The sequence below is a fragment of the Tympanuchus pallidicinctus genome, unplaced genomic scaffold (genome assembly GCF_026119805.1).
Source record: "Tympanuchus pallidicinctus isolate F22 unplaced genomic scaffold, pur_lepc_1.0 scaffold1, whole genome shotgun sequence".
Taxonomy (NCBI): domain Eukaryota; kingdom Metazoa; phylum Chordata; class Aves; order Galliformes; family Phasianidae; genus Tympanuchus; species Tympanuchus pallidicinctus.
In genome coordinates, this window is record NW_026294618.1 from 51,004,138 (window position 1) to 51,023,264 (window position 19,127).

At 41.7% G+C, this 19,127-nt stretch overlaps 2 protein-coding genes across 11 annotated transcripts in view; one reads left to right on the forward strand and one right to left on the reverse strand.

Annotated features, from left to right (window-relative positions):
- The first annotated feature begins 409 nt into the window (after positions 1 to 409).
- Positions 410 to 10,433, forward strand: RNF146 (ring finger protein 146). Of its 8 annotated transcripts, XM_052677806.1 has the most exons (4): positions 1,712 to 3,343; positions 4,075 to 4,294; positions 4,933 to 5,090; positions 8,669 to 10,433. In XM_052677806.1, exon 4 carries the CDS (start codon positions 8,670 to 8,672, stop codon positions 9,726 to 9,728), a length of 1,059 nt encoding a protein of 352 aa, XP_052533766.1. In that variant the 5' UTR covers positions 1,712 to 3,343; positions 4,075 to 4,294; positions 4,933 to 5,090; position 8,669; the 3' UTR covers positions 9,729 to 10,433. The 8 variants fall into 8 exon arrangements, 7 of the variants coding, with proteins under 7 accessions (XP_052533759.1, XP_052533796.1, XP_052533777.1 ...); XM_052677799.1 differs by lacking the exons at positions 1,712 to 3,343; positions 4,075 to 4,294 and adding an exon at positions 410 to 530; XM_052677817.1 differs by lacking the exons at positions 1,712 to 3,343; positions 4,075 to 4,294 and adding an exon at positions 439 to 530 and having other exon boundaries at positions 4,936 to 5,090.
- A 1,030-nt stretch (positions 10,434 to 11,463) lies between these two features.
- The window catches only part of ECHDC1 (ethylmalonyl-CoA decarboxylase 1), a 40,320-nt gene continuing 32,656 nt past the window's right edge, over positions 11,464 to 19,127 (reverse strand). For all 3 annotated transcript variants that reach the window (XM_052677901.1, XM_052677895.1, XM_052677887.1), the window contains one exon: positions 11,464 to 15,960. In XM_052677901.1, coding sequence (XP_052533861.1) covers positions 15,555 to 15,960 — 406 coding nt within the window. In that variant the 3' untranslated portion in view covers positions 11,464 to 15,554. The remainder of the gene's footprint in view (positions 15,961 to 19,127) is intronic.

Here is a 19,127-nt window from a genome sequence, read left to right on the forward strand (position 1 = left end):
AACACGTGTTTGGACTGAAATAAAAGCTGGCAATGAGGGCTGATGTTATTGTAGGTACCGTTCTTCGGTCACCCACTACGGCACAACCTGATATTGCCTTTAACCATCTCTTCACGGAGAGTAAAATGAAACCCTGCTTTCACTATGCACTTTCTCAGACGAACTAAACTGTCAGACTCTGAAACACAGGCGCGGATTTATTTATTACTAAGAACACCTTATCCAGGGCGCTTTATTTTCCTATGACCTCCGTTCGATGGGGACGCCGAACCCACAAAAGCTGCGGTGAGGTTTGTGCTGCAGGCCCCGTCGCCATGGCAGCACCACGAGAGCGGGGTGTGGCGGCGCGGCGCCATGGCGTCACACGCGCGCGCCCCCCCCCCAGCGGCGGAGCCGGTTGTGGCTCCTCCCGATCCGCGGCGTCACGGTGGCGCGGCCTCCCCCGCTCTGCTCCGCGCGTGACGTCGGCGCGTCCCGCGGAGGCGGCGGCAGGTGGCGGCGGAGCGGCGCGAGCCGGCTCGGCCCGGCGGGTGAGTCCCCGGAGCGGGTGGGGGGACCAGCGGCCGCGCTGACAGCGGGATCGGGGCCGGGGCGGGAGCCGAGATCTGGCCGGGAAGTAGGCGCCGGCCCCACACAAAAGGCCGGCGGGCGGAGCGGGCCTGCCGCGGCCCTGCGGCGGAGGAGGACCGGCGGGTGCCGCCCTCGGGTCCGGGCAGGGGCCCACGTCCAGCGGCGCCGCTGTTCGCCGCCGAGGGAGGAGGTCGGCCGTGCGCGGTCGCGCAGTGCCGCGGCCTGGGCCCGGCGGAGGGGCGGGCGGGCAGCGGGCCGGCTCTCGGCTCTCGGCTCTCGGCTGCCGTCCGTCCGCAGTCAGCGCCGGAGCCTCGCAGCCGGAGGGGGAGCGAGGAATGTCGGTGAGCGCGACAGGAAGCGCGTGAGGAGCTGCGAGCGGTGCCGCCAGGTGCTTTTGTTTCTCTGTGGCTGACGGTCCGGGCTCGAGGTTTTTAATTGCATCCTTCGGGAGTGATAAAGTGGGACGAAAAAATAGGTCCTGCGCTTGGTGCTATACGTATCGTCACCGCTTAGAAATTATTGCGAAATACTCGGTAAATACGAGATTTCTCACGTTGTGGATGTCTCCTTTCCGCATATGAAGAAACCCCAATCAAAGCATCTTATTTCCGTCTTCGCATAACTTTCCTGCGGTGTGAAGGAGAAATAGTGTAGAGCTTGTTGCTGGGAGCGCAGCGTGCAGTGTGCAGGGTAATGACAAGGAAGAAAAGGGAGCGGAGCTTTAAAGTGTTCTGTCACATCGGTCGTGCTGAAGGTACAGCGCTGCGGCGTTGTTAGCTGCTGCCTCTGGGCAGTGGGTTGCTTAAAATTAGGCCTTAAAGTGCCTCTGAAAACGCACCGCCAAAAGTGATCACTTTTGATTGTACCAAAGGCATGTTAAAATCTGAATATTGATTTGGTCACTTGGAGTAAATCTTAAATATTTGATGTTTGTGCAGGCTTGCTTTATAGCCCTATGCAGTTAACGTGACTTCTTTCCAAGCAAACCGAAGTACCAGTTGTTTAAATGGCTGAGTGAAAGTTTTGTTCTTTTTGTTTCCTTTCAAATCCACGGCATTGGTGTAGACATAATGGAATTGTCATTTGCCCAGAGAGATGGAGCTGCAGGACTTTTGGAGTTGAATAAGGTTTGGAAGGCTCTTGGAGTTGCTGGGGAAAAATCTTTCTTGGAATTGATGAGTTTTTTTCTCCTTCTGTGCATGTTCAGTGTTCCTGTGCTTTATTTCTCTCTCAGAAACGTTGATAGCTTCAGCTGCCCATTTTTGCTTTGTTTTCCCACAGGAATTTTGTCACTGTTCTCTTATTTGAGTACGAAACAGGTTTTCCTCGCTTAAGTAAAATGAAATAGGACACGAGGTCCCAGTTATAGCACAGCAGAAGAAACTCATTTTGAATAATTGTGTAGCAGTTTAGTACCAAAATGGTTGACTGTTCTGCACTCGACTGTTTTTCTGTAACTCTGATCCATTCCGATATATATAGGCTTTTTAAAATTAATGTGTAGTAATGCTGTATAAGGAACGACAGGGAATTTGAAGCATTATCACATCAGTGGTTTCTGAAAGTATTCTAAGTTTAAGAGAGGGAGGAGGCAGTGAGGTTATTTACCTGCTGTGCGGTCCAATGCTTGCTGGCAGTTACAGAAATACCAGATAGATTCCATACCTTTAGCTGATACTGTATCGATGATAATAGGCCTACAGATGGGAGAGCAATTTTTTATTATTATTATTTTTTTCTCTCTTATGAAACAGGACACCACCTGCATAAAGCAACCACTACCATCCTTCCTTCCTTTCCCAGTATTTGACTCATGCTGTCCTGTATGAAGAGTTCTGGGATCCTTTTTCTCCTGCTTCTACCTTCCCCCACCCCACCTCCTCAGTAACTGAGATATATGTAGGGAGCCTGATGGTAACAGTCAAGTATTGAATCACAGAAGAACGTTTACTTGTTATCATTTCCTTTGTAGTGCTGCACCTGTTCAATTTTCAGCCTCTGGCAGACAAAGGATGAGTTTGTGGTAACTGTTGTAAAGTGGTCTGTCTGGTGTTGCAGAACTTGTGAGATCACCTTTCATTTGAGGCAAGGTTTTAAGTGATAGCCTTCAGCAAGTGAGAAGCTGGCTTTAGTTGAATTTACCAGTGGTGTTTTTGTTTTTTTTTTCTAAATAGCTAAACTTTATTTACAAAGAATTCCTAGGGTTGTCAGTAACAAACATTGCACTTACATTTAGGATTGGCTTCTTATGTAAGCTTCTGGAAATCTGTTTGTTGTTGCTATTTTTCCTCCACTCATGTCACTCATGTCTCCGAAATAGTAGAAAAGTGAAAAAATTGTCCTGGCTATGATGGGCTACTGGGAATTTGATAGGCAGCAGCTGACTGATCTGACAAGAGATGGTTTCACTCCATCTTGGCTTAGAAAAAGCTTGATGCTTTTATCAAAGAAGACCTCGTACCATTTTTGGATGTCAGGTCTGCTAGGGGGAACATCACTTCAGCATCCTAACATGGTGTGGGAAGAAACTGGCACAAGGTCCCCCAGCAGGCGTCCTGACAGCCTTCCAAGGAAACAAGGGGCGGTTAATGCTGGCTGAGCCGCAGTGTGGGACCAGTTGTTGCCCAGCTGGTGATGCCAAGTTTGAATTCCTATTCCTAGTGAGTGGGATTGTCCTTCATCTGCAGTGGGCTGTGTTTCAGAGTTGGCGTGCAATAGGCTTCGTGGGATTGGTGACTGCACAGGAGGAAGGGACGCACGCAGGTTGCCGCAGGTAGCGTAACTCCTTGTATGAGATGCTCTTCCAGCGTAGGAAGTTAATTGCTATGTATAGAACACAGCTCTCAGCCACTTCACTTCAAAGGAGCAGAGTCCAGGAAGGGGTGTGTGTGTAACCACAAACATCTTTTATCCCGTTTAGTAAAATTTCCAGGACTGGCTTATTAAATAAATAACAATGTAATGAAGCATGGAGGTTACCTGAAGTCAGTATGTGAACTAGTTCTTTCTAATAGCTGTGCAGCAATTATGAAGTTGCTGTGCCATAATCCTATAATTATGCCCTAATTGGATTCTTCTAGGTATAATTACATACGTTAAGTACGTGCACACATTTTTTTCCCTGAGAAATCTGTCAGAAATGACCCAACCTCCTTCTCCCATCTCCACATAACATTTGGTCTCACAATGCGCTACCTCTAATAGCGGATTGCAAGAGGTAATAGATAAAAGACTTCGAGTGAAGCCCACAGATGTACCATAGAAAGCCAGCCCTAAGATGAAGGACTGAACGCCACATTCACAGCACTGAGCTTGTTGCAGCTGTCTCTTTGATCATAGCAAACACCATATCTTTTCTGAGCGGATTAGTAGGGCCAGAATTTTAATGTGATTGCAGCTCTCCAGATTGATGTGTAAAGAAATGGTGAGGGGAGATCTGTCGTTTGAAAAGCTGCTAGGACAAATGGTTAGGCACGTTAATTTTTGCATTTTTTTTTTCCTTAGGAATGGTCTCTAAAAATAGCTGCACTGAATGCCACGTGAAGCTCAGCTGTAAAGAAAATAATGTTTGAGTAATGCGTCTTAGAAGCCATCTGAACATTTCATTCCAGTGTTATTAATGATAAGTGTTCAATAGTTGGATAGACTGTGGCACAGAAGACTATAATGCAAAGCGTTCCATGTTCCGTCAGGGAGTTATTGCTCCTCCATTTCTCTCTAGTCTGTACGTTAGTCTGATAAGCACTGCTTTTATGCTGAAATGATTCTTTCCTTGAGCAAATGTTATAAGGAAGGCCCTAGTCAACAGACTGCTTGAATTGTGGAGAGTGCCTAGGGAAAGTCCCATGTTCACATGCACTGTTTTCTCCTCGGACACCTGCCTGTTTCGAGACAAGATACAAGACTAGATAGATAGTCCTTTGGGATAATGTGGTATGAAATGTTCTTTCTGCATATGTATTTGGGTAGCTGTTGTTACATTCTAAACTTCCAGAATGGCAGAAGTCATATACTAGAAATTAAATTTGCATTAACATAGCATACTCCTATCTTTGATCTCATTTCTCCTTTTGTGTACATAGTTACAAGGCATTGACTTAATATAGCTAAAGATAATTGCCTTTTGTAATACTTTAGGAAATGATAACTTGCGTAAATTAAGACGTCAAAATAATTGACGTCAAACTGTGGGGCAAAAAAATAAGACAAAGTCTGATAGTGATATTTCTGTACATTGAAAATAGCCTTTGTCAGGCTATAAGAATAGTAATTCCATTCGTGTAACAGGACCATGGTGGTGTGTTTTGCTTGCTTGTACCTCTGTTCAACACTGTTGTAATGGCAATACTGTTTGCTTTCCAGCAGTGTGCAGAGAAGCTGAAACAGTAGTGTACCATTGGGCAAAACAAGTCAGGAATGAGCCAGCCTTTGGAAGGAGGACCTGCCATCGCAGCTGGAGACATCTGAAGAGAGGACATCTTAGTCCTGTGGCATGCTCCAGTAGAAATTTCTTAGAAGAAGTAAGCTGCTGTTTTATGAATGGACTTATATTTGCCAGCTCCTTGACAGAATGCCTCCTTGCAGTTAGAATTTGACATGGAATCTGAAAAATTACTCTGTTTTTGGGTGGTTTTATGGGAGTTTACTTTTTCTTCTGACGGAGTCCCAGTAAGCCAGGGAATTCTCATACAGCTCCTATACATTACCTGGTCCACAGCAGCATACTTGGTGTGCTGCTGAAGGCACCCTAAGCTTACTCAGTGAAATGTAGGTTTAAATATTAATTTAAAAGAAAAAGATAATAGAGGCAAGAGGAGAGGATGTGAGATCTGGCAAGAATGTAAGCCAGCTTCTTCTCAGTTGGCTTTGGGCTGTATTTGTGTTAAAACACAGTGCACAAATGCTTGTTGCTCTCTTTTTTTTTTTTTATACCTGAACTGATTATCAAAATACTTATTTTTAGAAAGCGTAGATGAGTTTGATTTAATTTATTCAATAATGTAATTTTCCCTACTTCCCCAAATGATTAAAAGGACTCAACTTTCAAAAAAGCAGAACTTTAGCATTTGAAAGCCATTTAAATATGAAGACTTTTTTTGGTTAAGTCTTGTTCTAAAGTTAATTTCAGGGAAAGTAGTCTGTACTCAGTTGTATTTAGTTATTAATGTCACAGAGCTGGAAAAAAGTGCTTCCACAGTCACAGCTTAGCAGAATAGCAGCCCTAGATGTTTTTCCTCCTTTCTAAGGGGGTACTTGTTTGATAGAAATCTGCATATATGTCATCACACTTGCTTATAAACCAACTGTGAACTAGGTCTGATACTTAAATAGGTTATCAATAAAGGATTAATTAGGATCTTTCTTTAGAAACAAAAAGGGAGACAGCCTTAGTTTAGTTGATCTAAATCTTCAGATGCATAATTGTCCTGCATTCTGAGCACATGCAACTGCAGTTGTCTTATCTCTTATTAAGAGTTTACATTGCTGGGTAGTGCTTGCTTAGAGATAAAGAGTTATTCCTTAACTGTATTAATTGTACACACAGTGTTTTCTTCCAAGTCATTAAAAATCACTGAAGACTTTAAAGATAAGACATTTATCCTTTCTTTACATTCATGTGCTGTGTTGTGTTAAGGTTTTGATCTGTTAAAGAACCAGAGAACCCTCAGAATAATAGGTGACCAGTTGAACACAGCTCATGTGTTACAGCATTGCGTAGTGAACAGGTGAGAACTCACTGCTTTTAGTTTACTTGAGTTAACTTATGATACCAGATACAATTTGATTTGTCAAAATGAACTGATTTTTGATCTCAGCAGATTGCAAATTCTTAATTACAATACATAGTTTATACAGTGGTTACTAATCTTCTGGTTGTTTCTTTTTTAATTGAAGCTGACAAGCTTGTAAAATGTATTTAGGGGAAGGAAGCCTTTTGTAAAACTGCAGCGTGGAAACAAATCTCAGCTGCTGTGCCTTTTCTCACAGTAATATGTCATTATGGGAACATTTGAAAATTCAGATCTTTATTCCTCAGCCATGGTTGGCAGAAATCAGTCGATACATGGATTTCTCTTTCAGCTCTTTTGTTGTGAGATACTGATCGAATTGTATCCATGGGTACTCTGAAATTCAAATAGCTTTTCTTCCTTCCTTTTTCTAACAAGTTTCTCATCATAAAAACAAAACAAAAAAAGGAATTTTGTTGTAAAGTTTTGTTTGAAATGTGTGAGGCTGTCAGAAAGCAACTTGTTCTCAACACTGCTGGCATGGATCTTGCACATGTACTGTACAGTAAAGACAATTACCAGGTAGAGCCATGTCTGCAGCTGACATGGCAGACATGAAGAACTAGCACACAGATTAGGGTTTAATCTCAGAGAAGAATTTAGATACAAAACTGAAACATAGATGGACACAATTATGTGCTACTTCAGGGAAAAATATGAGCTGTAGAGCTTTTAAAAATAGTTTGATTAAAATAATTGGATTAGGGAAAGGCATTGGACTTTTTCGAAAGAAATTACAGTGATAGAAGGAAACAGTATGGAGAGAGACATTTTAAGTAAATAGCACTTATATATGCTTCTGTATCTATATTTATAATAATGTGGGTTTTTTTTTGTTTTTTTTTTTTTAATAGCCCAGTGATATTTGTGTAAAGCAGCAAGGCTTTTACAGTTAACAATGGAGATTTTCTCCTGAGTGTTTTGCTAGAAGTATGTCTAACATTGGAACAGGCTGCCTGGGCAGACTGTGATACAACTATCCTTGCAGGTTTCAAAAAACTGATCTAGACAAGGCCATGACTGGCCAGATCTAGAACTGTTGGTTGGATCATGTGGAGCGGGAGATGGGACTGGGACTGCATCACCTGTGACGGTCCCTCCCAGTCCCACCTTTCTGTGATTCCGTGATCATTTTGGTTTAGCCGTTCTCAATTGTTTGTACACCAAAGACTAGTTTTACCAGAAGGCTGTTTTGCTAAATATGAGCCCTATTCTACCAAATTCCTTGGAGATTTAATATGGAAAAGGTAACTTTTCAGGCCCCATTTTCTCCCTCATTTGATACTTGGTGTTTTGTTTTGATTGCTAATATGTAAGAATATAAAGGGAAAATTAACATGAAACAATGTATAAAAAGATGGGCATGACTAAAACATCTCTAAGCAGTTTTTTGCATGTTAAAGCTAGAGTATTTCACCTATTGAACTGCTACAAAATGACAGAGCAGCACAGTTATGCATTCTTTGGTCTTATCCTCACTTTTCATAGAGTTGGTTAGAAAAATCATCTTTAATGACAGAAGTAAGGCATGACTAGAGAAGGAAGTTCACAAACTAATCAGATTCTGGCTGTGTGTTTCATCTCCTGTGATATACTACCCCTTCTGTTGGGCTGGAACAATTCCTTTTGAGGTAAATCAGCGAGTTCACCTGCTCTTTGGGAATAAGAAATGCAAGATATGTTTTGAAAAAGTCACTTCAGTTTTCAAATCCAGTTCTTTCTGTAGCCCTGTGGCTGTTGCAAAGCAGTCTCAGGAATAGTACACTGGGGTGTATGGTGACTAACAGAGTGGGAATACGGTCTGGTGCTTCTGCCAAATTCATTTTGTACTATGGACTGTTCCAATAATCCACAAATCATACTGATGAACCCCAGTACTGTGAAATTAGATGGATCTGTGGTTAAGTTACCCCCTTGGGAAAAGAATCATAGCTTCTTTAAATTTTCTGAGGATGCTCCAAAATGGCTGGACATTTTGTAGTACCTTTAGGCTGCATGAAGTTCATCAATCAGTACTGCTTCAAGAAGAGGACAGAGGAAATTTCAAAGCTTGGCACGATATTTTATTAAAAATGAAGCAGAAAATTAAAGCTTAGTGATTACAAAAGAAATTCTCCCTAAATTCAGCTTAGTCTGTTGACTGAGGAAACAGGATGCTAACCTGTGTCAGTTTCTTCAGAAGTTGAGCTTCATAAACGATACCTCACCTTAAGATAAGGCAAACATCTCATTATGTGGACTGCGAGGTAACGGCACTAGTTTAGGTTGACACAATAAACTGACTTAAGCCTCTCTTTGATCTTCTGCAGGATGGCTGGCTGTGGTGAAATAGATCATTCAATCAACATGCTTCCCACAAACAGGAAGACAAATGAGTCGTGTGCTAATGCTGCACCTTCCCTGACAGTCCCTGAATGTGCTATCTGTCTGCAAACGTGTGTCCATCCAGTAAGTCTGCCTTGTAAACACGTGTTCTGCTATCTATGTGTCAAGGGAGCTTCTTGGCTTGGGAAACGTTGTGCGCTCTGCCGACAGGAGATCCCAGAGGATTTTCTTGACAAGCCAACTCTATTATCACCAGAAGAACTCAAAGCAGCAAGCAGAGGCAATGGAGAATACGCTTGGTACTATGAAGGAAGAAATGGTTGGTGGCAGTATGATGAACGTACCAGCAGGGAGCTGGAAGATGCCTTTTCCAAGGGTAAAAAGAGCACTGAAATGCTAATTGCTGGGTTTTTGTACATAGCAGATCTGGAAAACATGGTTCAGTATAGGAGAAATGAGCATGGACGGCGCAGAAAAATAAAACGGGACATAATAGATATACCAAAGAAGGGAGTGGCTGGGCTTAGGTTGGACTGTGACAGTAACAGTGTCAACCTGGCACGAGAGAGCTCTGCTGATGGTGCAGATAGCACACTGACTGGAGGGGCTGCAGCTGTACAGCCTCTGGTGCCTGTTTCTGCTAGGCCCCTGCCATCACTGGATGGTCAGCTTGTGAGTCCTTCGACACCCTCTCCTGATGCAAGCACTTCTCTGGAGAACTCTTTTGCCCACTTACAAATAAATGGAGACAGTATGGCTGAAAGGAGTCATAGAGGAGAGGGAGAGGAGGACCACGAATCATCATCTTCTGGTAGGGTACCAGCCCCTGACACCTCTGTGGAGGAGACTGAATCGGATGCTAGCAGCGATAGCGAGGATGTGTCTGATCCCCTCCAGCAACATCCATCCTCTGCCCAGCAGAGACACTTGAATGCAAACACAAACCAGCCTGGAGCGGATAGACCAGTGGCAGGGGGAGGGGTGGCAAATGCAAGTGTAAGATCTAGGAGGCCAGATGGACAGTGCACAGTCACTGAAGTGTAAATCTGGAGCCATGCAATTTAAAAACTCAGTCTCCTATCTGTAAATTTTCTGTCCACGTTGGCATTGCACTCAGACCTAGCAGTGTGTTTGGTGGGAGGGTGGGGCGAAGGGAAGCAGCAGATTTGGCCTAACTTAAGTCTTTTAACATGTCTTAGCTGGAAGACTAACTGTAAGAAACTGGGTTGTCCTGTTAATGGTTTGAAAGCTGCTTAGCAATACCCGGTTTTCTTGAAAATGTCTTGTGTTTATTTTGTAGCATTTTGCCCTTGAAGATACTCTATCCCTTTTTGGCCAATGTATATCTACTGTACAACTTGAATTGTCTTCATTATCTGATTGTTGCATTAAGTGTCTTACTACTTTCTGCATGGATTGATGTATGAAAAGAACACTAAAGCAACGTGGGAGCAGACACGATGTTGGGTGTGAGCAGGATGCTTAATTTAATGTGAGAAAAATAGATGTGAGTTTGGAGTTAAAATGTGTTTTTACTAGACAAAGAGCAAGCATTTACCTTCCTTCAATGGAAATGTAAAAATGCTGTTAACTTTTGTTGCAAATTCTTACCTATACACTTCATGGCATTTTCATCAGCTTTGCCATCTAGTCCTTGTAGTTCTGTTTTTGAGGTCTTTCTTGATCCGTCTCGTTTTTGTTACGGAATTTATAATTTAATAAAACTACATTTTATCAGTAACCATCTTAGATATGTCTCCAATTTAATTGAACATAAATGGAGGAACTTTAAAGAAAACAATCATGAAACAACTTCCTGTATTCGCCAAAAGCAAGGATTGGTTTAGAGTGGCATCTTTAAGTTCTCATGTTCCTGACTATTTCAACCAGAACACTGATCTAGGAGGAGTATGTGTTTCTAATGAAAAAAAAATAAAATCACAAGTAACAGGCTTACTGCTAACACAGGCTTCATACTTCTCAAGTGCTGACCAACTCACTTCACTGTTGTTGTGGGCAAAAGTATCACACAGTCTTATTAGCAGCATAAGTGTTGAAATGCAAGAGCAAAAATAATTATACTTGACCCTAAAGTACAGAAGATGTGTTAAGGACTAGATTGCTATTATCTGTTCTTCATAGCAAAGCTCATAACTACAGAGATCAGATATTTGGGACTTGTATTTGAAATGCACTCACAAATTGGCCCCAGTTATTATAGAATGATTATTAGAAAAGTCTACAAGCCAGATTTTAAGCACAACTTGTTTTTATTATAGCAGTTGTTTCTCATTTTTTTAAAAACATCTGTTCATTGCCTTTAAGATAAAGCTAATTAAACTGTAGTTCTTGGTGCACGTGGCCTTGAATAGAAAGGGCTGATAGCTGATTCTTAAGTATTCCCATCCATCAAACAAAAAGGTGCTGTAAGTACACAATCATTTGAAGAGAATTAAATGGGCTGGCTTTTAAGAATGGTAGATTTAAGTTTCTAAAACTTTCTTACAGTAACAAAGGCTGACATGCATTTTCCTGGGCAAAACTGTATCCATTTCTGACTTCTCTGCCCACAGGTGAAACAGTGGGTCAGTGAACAAAGGAAACTGCACAGGAGACTGAGACAGATAAAAAGAGTATTTCTTGCTTTCTCAGCTTTGGGATAGTCTTGGTCACAGATTTTCACATTCCAGTTCCATGAAGAACAAAGCCAGTAATGTGACCTTTGGCAGGAAAGAGTTTGGAGCACTTTTTACTTTCATTTGTTAGCTGTCACCTTTCTTTTTGTTTTGAGTACCATACACTAGTTCTAATCAAAGTCTAACTTTGTGCTGTAAAGTAGTAAGAATGCTTCCAGTGTTTGCATGCATTTCACTTAGGGTAAGGTCACGCCCTGTTAAAGCAAGAGGCAAAGTACAGGACCTGCTGTATACTTAATTTGAGGAGTTTCAGTACAAAAAAAATATATATATATATATATATACACCCATATACACAATGAATTTTATCAGTGATTATCCAGTAGGGTTTTTGACCAAAGCAGAAACAGACTTCTGTTCAGGCCAAACACCCATCAGTACTGCTTTTGGCTCCCCCCCTAGGGTTGACTGCAGCTACGAATTACTAAAATTAAAGTAAGGTTGATGGGAGCTTAACAGCTAATGAGAGTGGCAAACCCTCTCCCAGATCATGCAAGGAAGAAGTAGCAACCAGTAATTCCCACCTTATATTTAAACTGTTATCTTCAGTAGTAAACTTATTCTGCATCTATTTTAGCCGAGTTACAGCTACACTGCATATATTTTTCTTTAATGAAGCAGGGGGAGCACCAAGCTTACCTGGGTAAGTATATTCCTGCCAAAGGTTGGGTAGCAGCAAATATGGGGAAGTATCAATATTGCTAGAAGTGATCCCCAGCGTGACAGTATTCAAGCTTTCAGCTAAGAATCCATGCACTTTAAGCACTCAAGAGTGTCCCAATACACAGAGGGAAGAAATAAGACAGGCATTTCACAATGGAATAGAAAACCTCGTTTGCTGAGGAGAGAGATGGCAAATCAGCCCCTAGAAAATACAAAAGCTAGTACTCCTTTTAATTAGGAGACCAGGGAGAATCAATTCTGAATTGGGTTTCTAATTCATTTTGTGCATTTGGTGCTTGTTCAGTTTTAGATCATTTCTAAAGGAATAGCAGCATGTAGTCTTTAACAAATTTAAAGAAAATATAAATGCCTATTAGCTGCTGGTTACAGGTATTTGGCACTTCAGGATGACAAGTGCTCTGAAATTGACCACTTAGGTTTGAAATCTCTAAAATGGGATTCCATTTCATCTCAGTCTGGAGCCCTCATGATAGCACTCACAGTAATTTAGTTAGGCTGGTTTTCATAGTAAAGACTGTACTTATTTTTTAAAATGAAGAAGAATAATACAGTATTAGACTGTGCACCAAATCTTTGATCAAAGCAAACACCTATAATTACGAGAATCTCCTACAGTAGTGTTTGGTGTATTTGCGATTCCAACTGAGAGGGCAAAAATGAGTTTCCTGTAACCTTTTCTGACAGCGTCTTGGCTGTTCTAGCACCAGTTGATTACACGTCCAGTTCTTAGTAACAAGCACTGGGATTGCTGGAGAAAGGCATTTGCTGAAACAAGCAGCTCCGTGCCTATACATCAAACTGGAAAGAGGACTCTTGTGCATATAAGATGTACATACGTACCTAGTTTCACTTACTGACAGCACAGGTCTAGTTCAAACTGTATACATTAAACAGATGCAGCATTTCCACTGCGGTTTCCTACCCAATTTGTATCACTCAGTTCACAGAATATACTACTGGGGGCCTTATAGCACTTTGATTTTAAAAAAAGAGATACAAGTGGCCTTTATTAGGTTCAAATATTCACAGCTATTAAAAAAAAAAAAAAAATTAAAAAAAATCACAATATTAGCAACAGCAAACTTGGCAAATTGTTGGTGGCAGAGGCCTACTTACTTGCCATAGAAAAAAGCACATTTTTTTGACTGACAACGTGAGGTGCTATTGCTTCACAAAGTTGAATAGGGCATGAGGAGGAGGGAACGTGGACCGGAACATGCTTTGAAGGTACAGACAGATGGGCAATCTGGAATCCCTCAGGGATTGAGAGACTTCATGAAAAGCAAATCAGCTTCATTACAAATGAATCAAGTATTCCCTTACTATATTAAAGCATCCTTATTTCTTAAGTCATGGGGTTGAAACTCTCTAGAGTATAGGAAAACACCCACCAGCACAGGGCTATTAAACAATGAGCTGCTAGAGAAGAAAGGGGAAGAGGGAAAGCACATAATAGACAATACCCTCTCCCTGTATTCCTATTCCCATCTCTAATCTGGAAGTAAAAAACTCACAAACATTATTTTTAGGATAGGGAGGTGTGAAATCATCCTCTGAAAGTAGTATAACATGCAAAGGCGGAAAGGAGGGATCAACAGGCCAAAGTTGCTCATCTTCTGCAAGTTGCCAGCTCAAAACACACCCCTTTCTTCAGCATTTCTTTTGGTTGCTTTATGCTACACTCCCCACTGTGAAAGCCATATAATAAAATACCCAGCAGAAAGTAGCATATACTCAAAAGCTACAGAATCTTAGCTGGCCATTTAGCCTGATTCTCTGTCACTGATCTGTCCCCAAATCCTCAAACCTACATATAGTTACCTCACTGTCTCAAGCTTGGTAATCCTACCACACTGTGAAAATCATAACATGAATTTTCATGCAAGGAATCACTTCCTTTTCCTAAGGAACTCTGAACCATGCACCTAGTTAGTAATGCTTAGTGAGAGCAAGAATGCACATCCATGCCAAATAGTCCAGAGTTTCCTCCTTAACATGCTCCCCTGGGGTACGTGGGTCCCAGGTCCAGCCCTCATCATCACTGGATTGAGAGACAAGGTGATCAGCTGTATAGGAAATTCTCAGTTATGGATATGCCTGTACATTTCTGCTTTCACAGATGCTGCACTCTAAATGAAGAATCATCAGCCAAAGCAGGGACTCTGTGTCAGTTTCTAATTTCTAAAGGAAAAACTCTCCCTGCTGAGTTATCTAGTAATTCACACAGTCACACCAGTATGGTGTAAGAAAAGTGGCAGTTGATACAGTTGCCTTTAAGCAGTTTCGAATCACCCAGGAAAGGTAACAGTCACAATCCAGTAATAAAGAATGAATAGCTTACCCCTTTTCCAAAGATCAGGGCTCCCTAGAAACAACCAGGGGAGATGATCTTCAAGTAGAGTTGCTTCCCTTTTGATGCCAGCCCTTAAATGAGGTTAGTGAGGGGCAAACCCTGTGTTCACCCCTTCTGGTTGCACTGGTGAATTGCTTCCACCTGTGATCCCAGGGCTGGCTGTGTTCCTTCACCAGGTGCTCAATCACTGGTTCAGGCCATGACCAAACGGTTCCCATACACACGGTTACTGAGTTCCAATGATCTGGTCTCTCACAGCCCAAACAGTACTACCAGTAATAGGAAAACAAGTCCTTCCAGACACGTCTCCCATGAATGCTGAAGTACCGAGAGCATCTTGCTAAAAAAAAATAAAATAATTGTATTTGGGGAGCATTATACACCATAATCTTCTAAAATTTCAAGAAGATTCAAAGTGAAAAATGATGTCAGCAGCTTTGCTTGTGCCCAGCAACACAGACCAATGCTGTGAGAATGCACAGATGCATATGTTGGTAGCTGGTTTCCAAAGCTGTGAGTAGACACCTAAACGCACTTACAGATCTGGATCCACAACAGCAAATAAAGTCTACAAGCCCTTCAGTGAGTTAGAACAATTTCTCTAAAAAAAAAAAAAACAAACCCAAAAACCTAAAAAGTAACACATCCTTGTATACTTTCTGAACAATTATACCAAGAACTGACTGAAGATGAAAAAACGATACTCTTACCAGATATCAAAGCTTCAAAGTTGCTTTAAGGTTTTAGAACTTTTAGAGCTTTGGGCACACCTGTTCTGTAAATAAAGAAACCTCTCATCTCTCACACAATTCATTTCTATACCAGTTAGAAAAAAACAAAATTATTCCAAAGAAAATAATCTTCAGCTTCATTCCAAAATAATTAGATTCTATTCTAAGCACAGTATTTACCTTTACATAGGAATTTCACTAATCTTCATTCAGTAGGTGATTAAAACAGTAAGGGATCTTCTGGGGATTACTGTGTGGTTGCACACCAAATATGTCTGCCAGACATGAATGACAGGAATGTGAAGAACTTGTTCCTTTAAAGTGGCACTAAACAATTCAATCTATTATCTGCTTTGGTGAAAGCTTCGTGTGTAAAATATCAAGAATATTTATTATATATTGACAATCACTTATGCTTTTGTCTTCTAGCCAGTGCCTCCAAATTGGCAGGCCCACCCCACACAGTTCCAAAAACATCCTTCTCTGTCCTTAAGGCAGCTTCCAGCGGCAGTTCTCTTCCAGCTGTGACCACCATTTTCACAGCTCGAATCACACTAGCTGGACCCTCTGTGTACTGACTCAGCCAGGCTCGAGCTTCTTCTAGTGATTCAGTTTCATCTGAAGAAGACAAGGTCCCCTCTGACAGCCCGAGATGCAGCGCTCTCTCAGGGTCCACCCCACGAGCCCCGCTCAGCAGCTGGAGGGCAGCTCTACTGCCAACAATTTGCACCAGCCTGGCGGCTCCTCCCCAGCCTGGCACCAGGCCCATGTGCTTATGGACAAATCGAATCTCGCTGCCTGGCGTCATCAACCTGCCAATGAAAAACAGACATTCAGAGGTCAGTCTGAGCTGTGACTTCAGCTTTCAGCTCTCTGGCATTCACTCCTCCATTTCCTCCCTTCTGCTTCCAAATGATAATGCAGTATGACAGTTTGCTAATTACAGCCAGAGCTGTAAAATCTTAATTTTTACATCACTGGTGCTTCATTATGTTTTCTGTTGTTGTTGGTCTAATTTAGAGAGTCCACCCGAGTTTCATTTTTCAAGTACTCACTGCAGTGAGGGAGGTCAGGATGGATGTTCTATTTATGCCACACAATGTGTAGCAGAATTCTGCTTATGCCTTACAGTGTGCAATAGAATTGCTCCTCTCCAGGAGATAGTCTCACATTCCTGTTTTCAAATATTTCACATCTTTATTTCATTTCCACAGTCTGTCACCTTCCCTGTTTAAGAACTCACCTCAGGGTTGATTAAGCTCTCTCCCTGAAGGAGCTCTGCTGCAGTGGATGGTACTCTCTGCATGGCATTCATACTGACACACTGGGTTAGTGGAAAAAGCCTCTCAAAATAGAAACACGAAGGACAGATGTACAGAAGCAGGCCAGTACTTCTCATTCTTAAGATATGGTTCTGCAGTGTGGTTGCTTGCTGCTACTTCTAACGCAAGGGTTGTGAATTATACTTGTGAGGCAGATTAACTTCCATCCAAACACTAACTGGCTTTATGAAGATAAAGCATGTAACACTAATATCTACATGAGTGTTTCCTAACAATGCAGTTTTCTATAATGAAAATACCAAGCCGAACAGCTTTAAAAAGGGGAAGAAAAAGAAAATCTTCTTTGAAAGTAGAACTCCTTTTGGAAATTCACTGTTCCCAAATCTGCTTAGTTATTGTTAATTGTGAGTTTGTTTGGTTGCTTTTTTTCCCTTTTTTCTTAATGAGAGCATTATCAGCATTCATGATGTATTACAAAGCACCAGGGCTGAAGAGCTTACAACACTTTATCCCAGCCCCAATACAATGCACAAAGGCAACAGCTGACATGCCAGATTGCATGAAGGCCATTTTGTGGAGATAGTGGAGGAAGGTTAATGTGACAAAAAGAAGAGAATGGTGTTGCAGGGGAAGAAAGGCTTTTAGCTAACATGAGCAAGTGCTTCCCAAATGCAGCAAACCCCAAGAGGTTCAAGTCTCTCCTGTTCAAACTCTGCAAGTATTCCAAAATTCCTTTCTTGGTGCAGCTTACTTTGCAATTTGCTGACACCCTATGTCCTACTGGGAAAGCAATAATGAAAACATTATTAAGGGCTTAATTCTAGCTGTGCTGAGCAACACAAAGCATTAAAAAAAAGAAGTGGTCATACACAGCGAGTCAGACGATGCTAGATGATCTGTAGGCAGCCACATAACACAGCCACAATGGATGAGTAAGGTGGTGCCATGTTTGTTGAATCTGAGATTGTGTAAGCACATAGGGACAGACATGTCAGTGAACACACTGTGGGAAATTGCATGGATTCATCTGGTAAGTTCTGTCAATGCAGTTGGAAGTTCACATGTAAAGTTGAATTTTATGTTAGAAGCATGGTCAATCCCTCAGTACCATCAAGAAGAAAAAAGAATTTACTGTGTGGGAAAGAATATGTGAACCTGCTCAGTTGTCACCCTCTTCAGAGAAAACGAAACCAAATGAGCTGAAAGGAAAATAAATGTCTGGCTGCAAGGTCCAGACTCCCACAGGGAGTGAGAGACCTCTCACTCTCACTCACCTCTCCTTATACCGTACCTTTGAACAAGCTGCTCAGAGAAAACTAAGTGGTCAACAGAAGGTATAAATGTAGTCTCTGCCTGTCTTCAAACTTAAGAAAGGTTTCTGTGGTTTTTCAGGCTTTTCAACTATGAATCCTCTCCTAAGTTATGTCACTTCTTTTAGAAACCACCCATCACTCTCTCCATTTAGTTACTCTGCACAATTCCAATCCTTCTGCTCAGGGAAGTGAAGGAGACTTGAGCTCAGATTTTACACATTTCAAAAGGCAAAGGTTGCTGCTAAGCTGCCTGGAACCAGCCTTGAAACACCACCAGCTGCAGCCTTGCATAAATACTTCCCTCTTTGTTTTATGAAAGGAGTTGAGTCTGTCTTCTGAGACACGAAGATCTGATCTAACGTTAGATGAATTTATGTAACAAAAAGTACATCAAATGCTACTAAACACAAAGATGCAGACATAAAAAGACAGAAGCACCATTCTATTCTTGAGCTGTTTATAGCTTATTCATCTATTACTAGCCCTGTCTGAAACACAACAGGAGATGAATACAAAATGAGTCTCTGATGTGACTTAGTATGTCTGTATTTCTCTTCTAGGTCAAGAGAATTAAAATCTGGGTCTCCTACATCCCAAGGGAAGGTCATACAATGAGGCTCCTGGACACATGCCTCTTCTGTCCCCAAAAAAATGAAAATCTGTTGCATGACAATGCTGAAAAAACCATTTATCAAACACAATTTGTATACAATGCAACTGAAGGACTTCAGAAGCAGAGAAACATCCTTCAGAACAGTGAAATCCTTGTATCTTAAAACACAGAAGAAAAGGCAATAGAAGCACTAAAGAGCAGCACAAACCTTCTCTAAGAACATTATAATCCCATGTTACAAACACTACAACACCTCTAGGAAGAGAGCACAGCTACCAGGGGCCACATCCAATTTTGGGTTTGTCTGAAGCAAATGAGCTGCAGCAAATACTCCTGCTCTGCATCTTAAAGTATTCTCAGATCCACCAAATGTTACAAACCCTCCACACCTCTGATAGGATTCCTTTACGGACATCATGTTGTGGCCACAAACTGACTGCCACATCACATCACGTCACCAAAAATGCACGTGAGAAAAACACCATGTTTGCCATTACCAAGGCAGCCAAATGAGTCCCATCCTTGAGCAGGCACACTTGCTTCCTTAAAGACAGTGCTCCTTTTGAGCTAAGAGTGACGCTTCCTGCACTAATGCACCTTCCAGCTTCTTGAAGATAGAGCATACACAATGAAGGCTGGAAATGGAATGCAAACTGAAATGTATTCTCTGAGTTTTTCAAATTTGCTTTTTATAGCACTCCTTTTACTGAACTGTTCCAATAGGTATAATCAGCTTCTTGGGTAGAATACAAACTGTTTTACAGTCTGTG

What these genes read in the sequence shown, in the direction of transcription:
- RNF146 (XM_052677799.1), top strand. Translation starts at nt 8,670, where the DNA reads ATGGCTGGCTGTGGTGAAATAGATCATTCAATCAACATGCTTCCCACA.